The 15,577-nt window shown below is 35.3% G+C and overlaps 1 protein-coding gene across 4 annotated transcripts in view; it reads left to right on the top strand.

Annotated features, from left to right (window-relative positions):
• The window catches only part of CENPU (centromere protein U), a 39,922-nt gene that overhangs the window by 17,290 nt on the left and 7,055 nt on the right, over window positions 1–15,577 (top strand). For all 4 annotated transcript variants that reach the window (XM_006916372.3, XM_025050012.1, XM_006916371.3 and 1 more), the window contains 4 exons: window positions 2,706–2,766; window positions 3,204–3,440; window positions 6,429–6,495; window positions 7,668–7,776. In XM_006916372.3, coding sequence (XP_006916434.1) covers window positions 2,706–2,766; window positions 3,204–3,440; window positions 6,429–6,495; window positions 7,668–7,776 — 474 coding nt within the window. The remainder of the gene's footprint in view (window positions 1–2,705; window positions 2,767–3,203; window positions 3,441–6,428; window positions 6,496–7,667; window positions 7,777–15,577) is intronic.

Genomic DNA, 15,577 nt, shown 5'->3' with positions numbered 1-15,577 from the left:
ATTACTATTATTTACTATATTATAAATTAAAAATGAGAAATTTAAAAAATACTTCTTCATTGAAAAAGAACAATAAGAAATTCATTATTATTATTATTATTATTTTTAAATGGATGAATTAGTAAGAAGTAAAAGTCATGTATGCAACTTTCCTGCAGGGGCCTAAAGAAAAACTCAGGTTTCTGGTAGTCTCATTCACTGAAATGGAAAGTGGACAAGCAGAGGTGTGGGAACGAGGAGGTGGCCTTAATGGAAATACAGTAGGAAAGATGACGAGTCTGAGGGAGAGTCAGCCAGTCTCCCCATGGGACACTCAGAAAATTTCTAAGACTCCAGTTCAGTGGGTGGAAGTTCAAAGGCTTATGCCATTCTCTGCCTTCTCACACTTCTAAAATGTCTTCTAAAATACCTGCTTAATAGAGTTTAAAATATCTACTTTACGGGGTCCTTTTTCAAACAGTAAGCCACTTATCCCCATTCTCAGCCTATTCATGAGGAAACCGAAGCCCCAGCAGGGGATAGGGAGTGTGAGCAGTGGACACCAAGTAAGAGTCAGCCCTTGATGACTTGTCCTGCCTGCTAGCCCAGTGGCATGCCTATTGATTCTGGAGAGTTTGTGTGTGTGTGTGTGTGTGTGTGTGTGTGTGTGTTTTCAGGAGGATCGAAGGCAGTTGAGAAGCAAGGTAAGGACTGAACCTGCGCATTGCATTTAATAGTAGGGACATTCTCCATAATCTTGCTTTTGGTGGTGTGATAAGTCCAGACAAAGGGCATTATTTCCTTATGTTAAACAGGGTTTGTGTATGGATACAAAAGGAAGTCAGGGCAGAAGGGATGCAGTGCAGAGAGAGGTCAGCAGCATTTCCCAGGACTCATGGAAGCATCAGCACCCAGGTCCCAAATCCTCACCAGGGATGTTCATTTCTTCATTCCTTGATCTTTTCCCGCCCTCTCCTATTTATGTGTAGGTGATTCTGCTTTTAGCCCTTTCCTCTCCACCCATTCCCAGTACTGCTCTCATGGTTTTAACTATCCATATGCCACTGTCCCCAAGTCTGTTTCTTACCCAGCCTTTCTCCTGAGGCCTGAGATGTCTTGCCTATTGGTCATTTCCCTAGGTGCCCAAAGACTTGACAAAGGCAAAACCAAGTTTAGTTCTTTTCTCCATCCAGTGTCCACAAGCTTCTTTGGTATTCTCCAGGTTGACAGGTCCCACTGTCACCCAAAAAAGCAATCTGGGAATCATTCTTGGTATCTTCTATTCTCTGACCAATCCTATTCTGGCCTGTGACTACCTTGAGAATCCACTTTTTTCCTCTTCATACCCCTGCTACTTCCTTGCAGCTGCCATAGTTTATGCACCAGCTACTCTCCCCAGCATCCCTGCAGTAGTTTCCTGCCTGGTCTCCTTATCTCTGAAATTGTACTCTCTCCTCTGTTCTCCCATCCACCCATCCACACAGCTTCCAGTGTGATCTTTCTAAAATGCAAGTCTCATCTCGTGAGAGTGAGATAACACCTTTTAAGGGCTCCTCACTGCCTGTATGCATGGCATAGGCAGCCTCTGTGCCAGTTTGGATCTTGGGTAAGTAGATACAGAGGCTGACTAAGAAACGGTGGTTTATTAGTAATACCTTTGAAACTTAGAAGAGTCATGATTGGGCAGAGATGGCCTCAGACCGTGCTGTGTAAACTCTCACAGTTCTGACCAGCCCCCTGGGGAGCTCTAGCGAAAAGATGACCTGTTGAAGAGTCCTGTATTCATCAGAAATGACCAGGTCCTAGTACTCTCAATGCTTAGGTATCGGCTGGAGACTCCCCACAAAGATGCTGCGGGGGATCCTCATGGCATTGCAGGCTGTGGGCCAACTGTAGGGAGCCATGAGCAGCACACTTCTGCGGCTGCCTCACCGTCTCCCTGGACATATCTGTTGATCTCTTCCCTAGCATTACCTTCCCTTTAACAGCAAATACTGTCTATTCTTTGTCAAGTTCCTTGAATATGTGAGTTCTTTTATCTTTTACTTTTCCTTCTAAAATGCCCTTCCCTTTATTTCTTCTCCTGGACTGGAAAAGTGTTTTCAAAAGTCAACTCGTGTCATAGCCATAATGTCTTTCCTATTACTTCAGCCATGTATCCACATCTTCTGTGTCCATTGCTTGCCAAGTCATCACTCTGCATTATCTTTGGTCTTCCTACTAGACAGTGAACCCATTAAAAGAAGGCTCTTCCTTTTAAAAAAATAATTTTATTCACTGTACTTTGCATTTTGAGGCTGATGTTAAATATTTGTTGTATTGAATGAAAATAATGAAAGATCTCATCTCATCAGAAGTTTAGGATTACTTTTTTCCATTTCAGAAGACAAAAGAAATATTCTCTTATCACCTAATGATGGGCCTAGTGTCTGCGGATTAGCTTTTAGTCCAAATGATAGCCTATAAACCTGGAAGCGGTTACTTTGAGGAAGGTGCTGCACTAATGGGACACTTGACAGTACTGCCAAGAATAAATTGATGTGGCCTGGGAATGGGAAGATGTGGGAGATGACCAGTAAATCTGGGAAGGCGACAGCCTGCCCAGGACAAGTAGGAAATCTCATTAAATTGGGCTTGTTTTCCTGTTGGACAAGCAACTTATAGAAGACATATATGAATAAAAATGAAATGTATGCAAGATATTGACAGCTTGTTCTTTGGTACAGTTCGAACACTTCTGAAATTGAAGAAAGTGAAAACGAGTCTGTAAAAATTAGTGCAAAAAAGGTATGTAGAAGTGTTCTCTCCTTAATTTGTAAGATATTTCATATCCTGTTTAGATTGGATGCAAATAGGAAAAATGTTCTGTAGCAATATTTTTCATAAAGTATTGTTTTAGAAGGTACATTTTAAACAAAAGGTGAAATATTTTTATATCTGAAGTGTTCTTCATTACAGAGATATATCTCTGTACCTTGTCAATTTTAGCATTCATGTTATATGTTTAGATTGTGATTTACAAAATCAGTAATTTGTTGGGAGTGTATTTGGAGCTTTCTTTAATGTAGGTTCCCCATCCTATCCACTAATCACATTGTCATCTCTCTGTATATTCAATCTTGAAATTTAGAAATGAGGAATTTGGGCTTTATGGTTATCTACTATTACAATAAGAATGATAAGCATTTGTATTTCCTAAATCAGTAATGCTGTTTTCTTGACAGGTAAGAAGAAAACTCAAGCCCATTAGTGATGACTCTGACAGCACTAAAGAAAGTAATATAATAATAAAAGGTAAGCCAGCAGAGAAAATAAGTAGACAACAACATGAAGCTGTTCCAGCTACAGCATCTTCAGAACGTTCAGAGACATCAGCTGAATTGAGCACTCCTAAAAAGATGGGACCTCTTAGTGCCAAGTTATCTGTTGAAAAAGAGACACTGGCAACAGAAAGTCAGCTGGTAAGTGTGTCTGCCAGCCCCTTGGAGAGGGAAAAAAAGACTGAAAAATATTTAGGAGGAAAATAAAGCATTTTTTCTTTCCTTCAGTATTTAAAAAAGATGTTTTATATCTTATAAAAATGTTTTAGAATATTTAGAAGGTATGGAAAGAAGATCACCTATAATTCCATCACCCAAAAATAACCATGTTTTTTGGTTTATACTCTTCAGTCCTTTTACTGAGTTTTTCTCATCCTAAGTGGCACCATGTTCTTATCATTTAGTATTTTACAATATTTTAATGAATGTCTGACATTTCATTCATGAAAGTGTCATAGTTTATTTCATCTCTAATGAACAGTTGCAATTTAAACAATTTTAAGTGCTTTGATGAATTTCTAGCTAAATCTTTGTGCGCACCCTTGATCATTAGAAAAAATTGTTAAAATAAGATTTCTGGGTCATAATCGTGTTCTAAGATTCCTGACATATAATATCTTTTGGGCAAGCTCTTAATATGTTTTGTCCCAGCACTTTGTTTTGGCCCACTGAAACCGATTTCGGACTTCTGGCCTACAGAACTGTTGGAGATACATTCTGTTGTTTTAAGCCACCAAGTTGTAATTATTACAGCAGCCAAAGAAACTAAAATACCACCTAATGACTTTTTATTTTTCATTATGTGCATTTTGGTTATAGAATTTCTAAAAAAATTTTTTTTAGTATACTTTCTGCTAAGATTCTCTGTCTATTTAATCATTAAGACAGTTATTTACTTTTTCGAACGTATTTATGATAGCAGCTTTAAAGTCTTTCTTAAATCAGATATCTGGGCTGTCATCAGGGTCAGTTTTGTTTGAGTACTTTTTATGTCTTGACTATGGATCACATTTTCTGTGTGTAACATTTTAAATGTAGTACTTTCTATTTGTGTATTGGACATTATTGTTAATAAGTTGTTGAGATTCTGAATTCTATTAACTTCTGAATAATGTTGACTTTTATTCTAATAGATAGCTTGATTTTTCTCTGGTCATCTTGAACTCCTGTAGGTTTGGTTTTATCCTTTGTTAGGATTGATTTGTGAAAAGTCTAAGGTGTTTTCTAAGCCTCTCTAACTCAGTGGGACTCAACCTCTCTATTAGTTTTCAATTGTTGCATAACAAATTACCACAAACTGTGTGATTTAAAACAATATACATTTATATCTCATAGTTTCTCTAGGTCAGAAGTCCAACCTGGATTACCTCAGATGCATTTTCTACTCAGGATCTCACAAGGCTGAAATCAAGGTGCTAGCCAGGACTGAAATCTCATCTGAGACTCAAGGTCTAATCTAAAATTATTCAGGTTGTTAGAATTCAATTGCTTGCCATTGTAGGCCTGAGGTTCTTGTTTTTCCTCTGGTTGAAGCTGGGGGGCAATCTTAGCGTCTAGAGGCTATCCACAGGTCCTAGTCATATGGCACTTGTATCTTCAGAAGGAGCCAGAGAATCAATCTCTCTTTATTCGGCTACAATGGAGTCTTATATAATGTACCTAATAAAGGAAGCAGCTATCCCATCATATTCACAGGTGCCATCCTTCCTCAAGTGGAGGAAGTCATAGAAGTCATTAGGGATCATCTTAGAATTCTGCTTACTTCAGCCTCCAGTCTCTGTCTCCCTTGTGAATTTGGTCAAATATTGATTTCAGAAGGATGGGTCTAGAGTAGTCTTTACTCCAAGGCACTGTTTTTCAATCCTTTTTCATTATTGTCCTCCTTATGAAGCCTTTTAAGACATTTTTTTACTTCTAATTATCCCTCCAATTAAATTTTAATACCACAAGTATACTGCATATCTGTTTATGTTTAGGTACTTGGGTCCTTCCAAGGGTTTACAACCATTGTAATATCTTTTTTTTTTTTTTTTTTTTGCATCCCCCCCTAAGAATCAGTTTTTGCCCCCTTGGGAACAGTATCATCCTGTATGAGACTGCATGCTCTAGAGCAGGGGTCCCCAAACCCCCGGGCCACAGATCGGGACCTGTCCGTGGCCTGTTAGAAACCAGGCTTCAGGAAGTGAGCGGCAGGCAAGCTTCTTCATCTGTATTTGCTCCCCATTTTTAGCATCACCGCTTCAGCTCCATCTCAGATCATCAGGCATTAGATTCTCATAGGAGCACCAGTCCTTGGTACCAAAAAGGTTGGGGACCACTGCTCTAGATCATGGTTCTTAGCTCTAAGTCAGAGTCTTTCTGCTGCAAGCTCAGCTGGATAGACAGGTGTTAACTAGTTTTAATGAGGTCTCTGCATTTTCTACATCTAATTTCCCCCAGCATTGCTTGTTCTCTATTACCTGTGATGTTCTTAATCCCATGATAGCCACTTTCTGGTAAACTTTATGTGGTCTCACCCTACACATACGGACTTTTGGAGAACCCTCACCTGGACTTCTGTTGCTCTTCTCTGAGCAGCTTATTCCGAGTGCTTCAGCTGCTGTACTCTGATTTCTGCCTCCTCAGCAGAGTAGGATTATCATGTTCTCCTTGGATTTAGCTTGTTGTGCTGTTGTGTGGAAGTTGTCCCCCGGCATGGAGTGGGGGTGGGAGTGGGGGGCATTCACAGAGTTCACTTTCTGAGTTTCCTAGTCTTGTTTGCCTCTTGTCCAATACCTAAATAAAATCGCCAACCGCCACCCCCATTTTATGGTTGTTTATGGCAATGGAGCTAGTTCAGAAGCTGCTATTCCGTCATAGCTTGAAAATTGAGCTGATTCCAGACAATGTTATTTTAAATAATAAAAGTTCAACTTCTTGCAAGGCAACCATTGTTAAAAGCCAACTGAAAATTTTATTTACATTTTATTTTGAGACAGTTTAATTTTTTTCAATGTTTCCTTCTATTAATTTAGATAAAATATATAATTGATGTGTTAGCTTAGAAGTAAATAAGAATTATTTGATATTACTGTCTTAATCCTTTTAAAAGAAAAAAAAAGTAAAATCCTTTCCTGTATTTTTTTGTAGAACACTCAGAAAAAGAAGATGTTTCGTGGAAAAAGGAAGAAATCAAAAAGTGAAGCTATAGACTCAGGTACAGAATAGCATTTTATGCTTTGGCAGTCATTCAAGAATTTCATTTAAAAATACTTAACTAACAAGTAGTAAATTTTAAGTATATAAAACTGCCACTTAAAGTTAAAAATAATATGGGACTTTGGAGTAATAGATTTTTTTGGATAGATTTTTGGATAGATTTTTTCATCTATCATGAAAATTTCAACACACAACAAAGGTGAAAAAATTTTACAATATATATTTATGTACCCACCACCTAGATTTTACTATTGAAATTGATTATATTGGCTTTATCACCTATCCATTAAATCATTTTAATTTTTCACATAGAATATGTTCTTTTCATACATCATATAGATTGTTCTCTCGTTATAAGGCTTATTTCACTTAATCTGACTTTCAGATTCATCCATGTTATTTTGCATCATTTTTATGATACAGAAAGTTTACTGAAAAAGTTTCAGAGGAAAATAAAGCATCTCTTTCTTTCAGTTTTTTTAAAAGAGAAGTTATATATTTTTCTTGTTACAAAAATATTCTAGAAAATTTATAAATTATGGAAAAGAAGATAAAGTCACTTATAATTCATCACACCAAAATAACTACCATGTTTTTTGTCTGTACTCTTTAATCTTTTCACTGAGGTTTTCTCACCCTAAATGGGATCATATCCTTGTCTTATCATATTTTACCATATCCTAAGTATTCTACAGTACCATTTTAATGAATGAATATTTCATTCATGAATGCGCCATAGTTTTAATCTCTTACTATATATTACTACTATCTAAATCAATACACTGAGTAATCTTTCTGTGTTCTAGAACTAGCCTATTAGGTAGACTAAAATTAAAATATAGTTAACAAAGAAGAACTCTATCACCAGTAGCGCTGGATAATGGCAGACTATTAAATAAGAGCACAGCAAAGTAATTAAAAGGCAGCAGTGCTTCAGGCTGCTTTAACAGAAATGGGAGAACCAAGGAGACAGCAGTTACAGAATTACAGTATAGTTGGGTTTGTGAGAGACTGCTGGGATTGAGGAGTATGTCTCCTTCCACGTTTCTTCAACTGGAGCTGTTTTTACCAATTTGATGGGATGAGTTTTGTTGAAGGCTTTCAGAACCCTGGACCTACAGCCAAATTATTGAAATCAGTATATTAAATTGGCTTACCTTAATGTTCTAGGTATTTCCGACTGTGTACGTATTTGGTGTCTAAAAGGAAAGAAAAGCAGCGACATCATGGAGTTAGATGTTGTTTTGTCTGCATTTGAGAAAACTCTCCCAGAATATAAGTAAGTCTTTTGACGTGACATATGTAACTAATAAATTTTTCCTTGAAGCACTTTTGCTTATCCCACAGCTTTTGATATATAATGTTTTCATTATTATTTGGTTTTACCCGTTTTTACACTTCTAATTTTTTCTTTAATCTGTGAATTATTTGGTAGTATGTTTTTGAATGTCCAAACATGTGACTTTTTAATTTATATTTTTGTATTAACCTTCTATTTTAAATATGTTGTCAAATTTCATGGACTGGTGATAACCTGTTTTTTGAAATTTTGAGGCTCTGACGTAGCACATTATGGGAATCTCTAATTAGTCTATGTAGATTCTCTAATTATTGGATCTATGTAGAATCAGTATTATTTATAGATTTTTTCCTAATACTTTCATCAATTTATGCATATATATTTAGAGACTATTAAAACATCATGTTTAAAATTGCTGTCTTGATTGAACATTTTATCTTACGACCTTTTTTATTCCTAAAAATGTTTTGTCTTGAAATCTACTTTATTTGATACTAATATAGTGTCACTAGATTTCTTTTGCTAGCATTTGCCAGATTTTACACTTTTTTACTTTCTCGTACTTCCAACTTTTGTTTGATCTTAAACTTTATTTCTTATAAAATCTTTTAAAAATCCAATGTGTCCGCACCTTTTAACTATTGACTGTAGTCCATTTACATTTATTGTAACTACCAATATATTTGGAAGGATAGTGTTTTTCTTTTTTTTGTTGTTCTAGCTTTTGTTGTTTTTAATCCATTCTTGCTTTTTTTAAAAAAACAGAATTTGTAATTCTCCACTAATAAGGTTAGAACTTTGGCAAGGTCTCTTATCTTTTGGTCTTCTCTCCCTTTCCTCCACCCCAAACCCCATCATGTTTATAATAGAGACTTTTAATTCTGGATTAAGATAGACAAATTTTATTATCTTCTCTAAAACAGCAACAGTCTTTATTAAGGTATGTATTTAATCATCACCTTAACTTCAGATATTTCTTGTAACTTCCTCTGGATATGTCTCTTCTTATTTAAATGCTTCATATAACACTTTTCAGTATGGCTGTTTATGTTGTAAAATTTATAAATCCTGATTATTTTGATCATGACTTTGAATGTGAATAACTGTTTAGCTGGATATAATATTCTAGGTTCTAAATCATTTCCTTAAATACTTTGTAATCACTATTCCTTTTTCTTTTGCATTAATCTTGATTTGGAAAATATGATGTCTAAGTCTTGTTTCTTTACATGTGGTCTGCTCTTTCTCTAAGCTTTTACAGTGCTTTATCTTTGATATTAAACTTCACAATTTTAGGTCTGACCTTTTCAATCTAAGATTCTTCTTTAATTCCAAAAATTAAAAAGATTTTTGTCCTATTTCCTGTATCATTGTCCTTTGCTTCATTCTTCTAGATTTCTTCAATCTAGAAATTTGCTAATTTATTTCTCAGATATTCCATTCTTCCATTTTACCCCATCTATTGAGTTCTTTATTTAGCTATTTCAGGTTTTATATGTAATATTTCTGTTTAGTTCTTTTTTGTTTTATATTCGGGTTTTATTATGTTGCTTATATCTTCTTTAGACTATTAGGCTAATTTAAAATTGATTATCTGTTGTGAAATACCTGCTTCTGATAGACTTTCTGGTCTAATATATTGTTTTCCCTTTGAAATAGTTGTATTTCTCCAGTGTCTTATTGCTCCAGCCTATGAGCTTATTTTCCCCCAGGGACTGTCAGCTTCTTTGTCAGACATTGTGTATAACGGAAGACCAAACTTTAATCCTTGTTAGTTCCCATGAATGCAAAGGATAGCAGCAGGTGAGTCCTAGAGTGGAAGCCTCAGTCAGTCATCCCACAAAGTAACCTGTCAGATCAGGATTTCACCCTGTGTCTTCTAGAGATTAGTAGCATTAAGAGTAGATATACTCCTTAGATTATCAGGGGAAGGAAGAGGAGACAACTTCCCAAAGTTAGTCAATCTCTACCTGTTTTTCTTCAAGCCTCACAAACATAGCCCAGGTCTTACTCTTGTTTGCACAGGGAGAGGTCTGAGTTGCTGGCAGCTGTTGGGGAGGTACAGTTTGTGAGAACCAGTGCTGGGGGAGAAGCAGAAGCCAACCTTAACAGTTCTTTTCCTACCCTGGACCACAGCCGCCACTCCTCACACCAGTTCACTCAATCTAAACCTTTGTTTCTCTCACCCGATGGCTTTTTGAGCTTTCTTCAGGTGGGGGTGCAGGTTTTTCCCTTCTGTAGTCCTTTTGGGGAGGTTCTTGGGGAAAGGAGCACCCTGTCATGCTAACTCATCTTTATCATGGTAGGAACTGTCTGTTTTTTTATTCTTTATGGTATGTTCCAGAGCCAGTTTGCCATTAAAACTGGTACAGAAGTTCTCTTAATATATTCAAGACTATCTTGACTGTGTTATCGTTTTTCCTAGTCATAAATCTCTTTAAATGAAGACTTATTATAGACTTCCAATGTTTTAGTGAAAATGGCATTCATTATCTTGCCTTTTAGCTTAATGAATTCTTGATATAAGAAATGATTTAGAGGTATAGTATTTTCATTACTTTTAAAATTATAAAATACCCTTGTGTTTCTGTCATACCAAATAATTCTGGTAGAATCACTAACCTTGTTTTATTTTCTTGACAAAGTGTTCTCAGCCACATGGAAAGCTTCAGTCTTTCAAAATCAAGTTAGCTATTTGAGGGTCTGCTATTTTTAATATCCTGTACCTGGCACTGACACCTGAATAATTTAACAGACTTACTGATTGTAAGCAGTTCATTGATAAAAGTAGGGAAGTATGCCATGAAATGCAAACATTACAAACTTAGAATATTCTAAAACTGATTCAGTTATCTATAGGGACGTGACCAGATTTTTAAGGTACTAGAATTTGAAATATGATATCTGTGTCTAGATATAATAGGTATACCACCACCATGTAAGCCATGTAGAAAGGCCCGACTAGTTTTTTAATTTTTACTTTTTAACATCTTAAAATCACTATTTCATATTTATATTAGAAATTTTTTTTAAAGAGGGCCAATGTATTTTTTTAAAGTGAAAAAATATATATATCATAATTTACCATATTAATCATCTTTGCATATAAATTCAGTAATGTTAAGTATATTCTACAGTGCCATGCAGCAAATATCCCTCTCCCCATTGTGTAGCCTTGGCACTCTTCTTGAAGATAATTTGATCATATATTTGAGAGTTTATTTCTAGGTTCTCTATTCTGTTCCAGTGGGTAGATGTCTGTCTTTATGTCAGTACTATACTATTTTGATTACTGTAGTTTAGTGATGTTATCAAGAAATGTGAGGCCTCAGCTTTGGTTTGCTTTCTCAAGATTGTTTTGGCTATTTGGGGTCCTGTAATATTCCATATGAAGTTTAGTATGATTTTCTATTTTTGTGAAGAATGCCACTGGGAATTTGGTAGGAATTGTATTGAATCTGTAGATCACTTTGGGTAGTAAGGACATTTTAATAGTATTAACTCTTCCAGTCAATGAGCAAGGGGTGTTTTTCCATTTATATCTTAATTTCTTTCAACAATGTTTTATAGTTTTTAGTGTACAGATATCTCACCTTGGTTAAGTTTATTCCTGAATGTTTTATCTTTTTGATGCTATTTTAAATGGGATTGTTTTCTTCATTTCCTTTTTGGACTGTGCATTGTTAGCATATAGAAATGCAACTGATTCTGTTTTGATTTTATATCTTTCAACTTTGCTGAATTTGTTTATGGATTCTAACAGTTTTTTGTTTTTTATTTTTTTTGGTGGATTCTTTAGGGCTTTCTACATAAGATCATGTCATCTGTGAACAGATTCTGCTTCTTCCTTTCTGATTTGAAGGCCTTTTTTATTTTCTTTATTGCTCTAGCTAGGATTTCCAGTACTGTGTTGAAAAGAAATAGCAAGAGAAGGCATCCCTGCCTTGTTCCTGATCTGAGAACAACAAAAGCTTTCCATATTTTCACCATTGAATATGATATTAGCTGTGGGCTTTTCATATATGGCTTTTTGTTATGTTGATTTAATTTCTTTCTAGTTTGTTGAGAGTTTTTATCATGAATAGGTGTTGAATTTTGTCAAATGCTTTTTCTGCATTAATTGAGATAACCATGTGGCTGTTGTCCTTCATTCTGTTATTGTGGTGTATTACATTGATCTTATTTTGTATATTGAACTATCCGTGCATTCCAGAAATAAATCCTACTTTGTCATGATGTATATAATCCTTTTACGGTGTTAAATTCTGCTTACTAGTATTTTGCTGAGGAGTTTTGTACCAATAATTAAGGATATTGGTCTTCAGTTTTCTTGTAGTATCTTTGTCAGATTTTGGTATCAGGGTAATGCTGGCCTCATAAAATGAGTTTGGAAGTATTCCCCTTCTTCAGTTTTTTTGGAAGAGTTTGAGAAGAACTGGTATTACTTGTTTGGTAGAATTCTCCATTGAAGCCATCTGGCCTTGGGATCTGTGATGGGAGATTTTCAATTACCGTTTCAATCTCCTTATTAGCTATAGGTTTGTTCAGATTTTTTTTTATTTCTTCATGAGTCATTCTTGGTAAGTTCTACTTTTCTAGAAATGTATGCATTTCTTTTAGGTTATCCAATTGGTTGGCATATAGTTGTTCATTCTAGTATGTTCTGATCCTTTTTATTTCTGTGGCATCAGTTACAGTGTCTTTTTCATTTCTGATTGAGTCTTTTTTTCTTAGTCTAAGGATTTGTCGATTTGGTGATCTTTTAAAAAAAAAAAAAACCAACTCTTTCCTATTTTGCTATTCTCTGTTTTGTTTCTGCTCTGATATTTGTTGTTCCTTCCTTCTGCTTTCAATTTAATTTGCTTTTCTTTTTCTAGTTCCTTGGGGTATAAAATTAGGTTGTCGATTTAAGAGCTTTCTTCTTTTTTAATGTAGGTATATACTGCTATAAACTTCCCTCTTAGTACTGCTTTTGCCGCAACCCATAAAGTGTTGGTACATTGTTTTGTTTTCATTTATCTCAAGATATTTTCTAATTTCCCTTGATATTTCTTCTTTGACCTATTGTTTGTTCAAATGTGTTAATTTCCACATACTTGTGAATTTTCCAGTTTTCTTTTTGCTAATTTCTAGTTTTTTTTCCATTGTGGTCTGAAAAGATACTTGGTATGGTTTCAGTTTTATTAAATTGGTTAAGACTTATTTTGTCACCTAATGTGCTATATCAGGGATAATGGTCTGTGTGTACTGCAAAAGAATGTATTCTGCTATTATTGGGTGGAATATTTTGTATGGGTTTATTAGGTCCAGGTGGTTTATAGTGTTCAAGTTATCTCCTTATTGAGTTTCTTTATGGTTCATCTGTCCATTACTGAAAGTGAGGTATTAAAAGCTTGTACTGTTACTGTTATAGTCTGTATCTCCCTTTAATTCTGTCAGTTCATGTATTTGGGTCTCCGGTGTTGGGTGCATGTATATGACTTATCTTCCTGGCGAATTGACCCTTTTTTCATTATATAATATCCTTTGTATTTTGTGACAATTTTTGACTTAAAGTTTATTTTCTCTAAGTATGGGCACATCTGCTCTCTTGGTTCATTTGATGGACTATCTTTTTCCATCCTTTTGCATTCAATCCATGTATTTCCTTATACTTAACTAAAATGAGTCTCTTGTAGACAGCATATAGTTGGCTTTGTTTTTTTATTCAGTCAGCCACTCTATTTCTTTTGATTGGGGAGTTTCACCCATTTACATTTAATGGAATTACTGATAATGACTGATAATATTTTGTTAATTGTTTTTCTGTAAGTCTTGTAGTTATTTTGTCCTTTTCTTCTTTTCTTGCTGCCTTTGTGTTTCGTTGATTTTGTGTAGCGACATGCCTTGATTTCCTTCTCTTTTATTTTATTCATCTTCTATAGATTTTGTGTGTGTGTGTGTGGTTACAATGAGGATGACATAAATCATCTTATAGCAATCTTCTTTAACCCATTTCCCCTAGCCGGCAGTGCTTGCAGCTGCAGCATTTACCCTGCGATAACTCGCGGATTATAGTCTTAATCTTACCCTCAGAGTTTGCTATGAAGTATCTCACTTTTATTATTATTTTCTCATCAGTCTAGTATGTCGATAGTCTTTGGAAACAAATTACATCATTCTATTTATAGTATTCTGTTTTTAGTAGTGGTATTTCCATTTACGAAATATAGTAATTCTCAATCACTGAAAGCATCATATCCTAGAAAAGGCAGCATTCCTGTGCATGTTAACACTGGCAGTGAGCTACACTGGTTAAACTGATAACATACAAAAACTGCTCCTTTACGTCTCCCTCCCCCACTTTATGGGATAATAATACTTTATCTTACGATGTCACAGATTATACCTTTCATATTTTTAACCATTAACATAGGTATTTTTATTACTTTTTAAATTATATACTAAAATTGTTTTATGCACCAGCACTACAAGATTCAGTATTTATTCATACATTTACTTTACCGAAAACTTTTATATATTTTCTTGTGCTTTTGTGCTGCTGTATAGTATCCTTTTGTTTCAACTCGAGGGACTCCCTTTAATAATTCTTATAAGGCAGGTCTAGTGATGATAAACCACCTCAGCTTTTGTTTATTTGGGAAAGTATTTCTCTTTCATTTTGAAGGATAGTTTTACTAGGTGTAGTATTCCTGAATGGCATTTTTTTTTCCTGCAGCACTGTATGTCATCCCACACCATTCTATCCTGTAACATAACTGCTTAGAAATCTGACAATGTTATTGGCGCTCCCTTGTACACAAGTTGCTTTTCTTGTTCCACTTTCAAGAGTCTCCCTTCGTTTTTGAATTTTAACAGTTTGAATATAATGCATCTTAGTTGGGGTCCTTTGAGCTTTCTGAATTTGAGTATCCATTTCCTTCCTCAGATATGGGAAGTTTAAGGCCATTATTTCTGCAGATAAGCCCTCTGCCGCTTTCTTCTTCTGGGGCTCCTAAAATGTGTATATTGGTCTACTTTTTTATTTCATTTTTTTCTTTTTGTTCCTCTGATTTGATAACTTCAAATAACTCATCATCACATTTGCTGTTTCTTTCTTCTGCTTAAGCAAATCTTCTGCGAACCCCTCTAATGGATTTTTCAATTCATTGTATTATTCATCTCCAGAATTTGGTTCTCCCTTTTTTTTTATAGTTTGTTGAGATTCTCATTTTGTTCATGCATTGTTTTCCTGATTTAGATTGTTTATCTGTGTTTTCTTGTAGCTCATTGAGCTTTTTAAAGATAATTGTTTTTTCATTCTTTGTCAGGTAATTCATAGGTCTCACTTTCTTTAGGGTGTGTCTACAGATTTCTTTCTTCCTGTGCCTTATTTCTTTGCTGTGTTTTGTGCATTTAAAAAAGTAGCCATTTCTCAGTTTTTATAGACTAGCTTTATCCAGGGGAAGACCTTCACCAGTCAGCCTGAGTAAAGATTGTGGGGCGGGGAGTCCTCAGTCCTTTCCTGGAGATATATCTTCTTTGATCTTGTGTAATTTCCCAACTAGAGAGGTTTGCATCTTTCTTTTTCAGAAGACTGAAATCTCTAAATATTGGGGCTCCCTCTGGTGTCTGTCTGTGGTACTTTAGTTCTCTGGTTCTGCATGAAGTTGCTGAACTTTTTGTTCTTTTTGACTGCAGGCATCCAAACTATGTCAGTTCCCACCAGTGCTCCAATTCAGGTGACATAAATCATTCCCTCAGGCAGCTATCCCCTAAAAACTAGAATGTTGGGTGACAT

This window comes from Pteropus alecto, unplaced genomic scaffold (assembly GCF_000325575.1).
Source record: "Pteropus alecto unplaced genomic scaffold, ASM32557v1 scaffold24, whole genome shotgun sequence".
NCBI classification, from domain to species: Eukaryota; Metazoa; Chordata; class Mammalia; order Chiroptera; family Pteropodidae; genus Pteropus; species Pteropus alecto.
The sequence above is the reverse complement of the archived record's forward strand: the minus strand, read 5'-3'. Positions and strand labels throughout refer to the sequence as shown.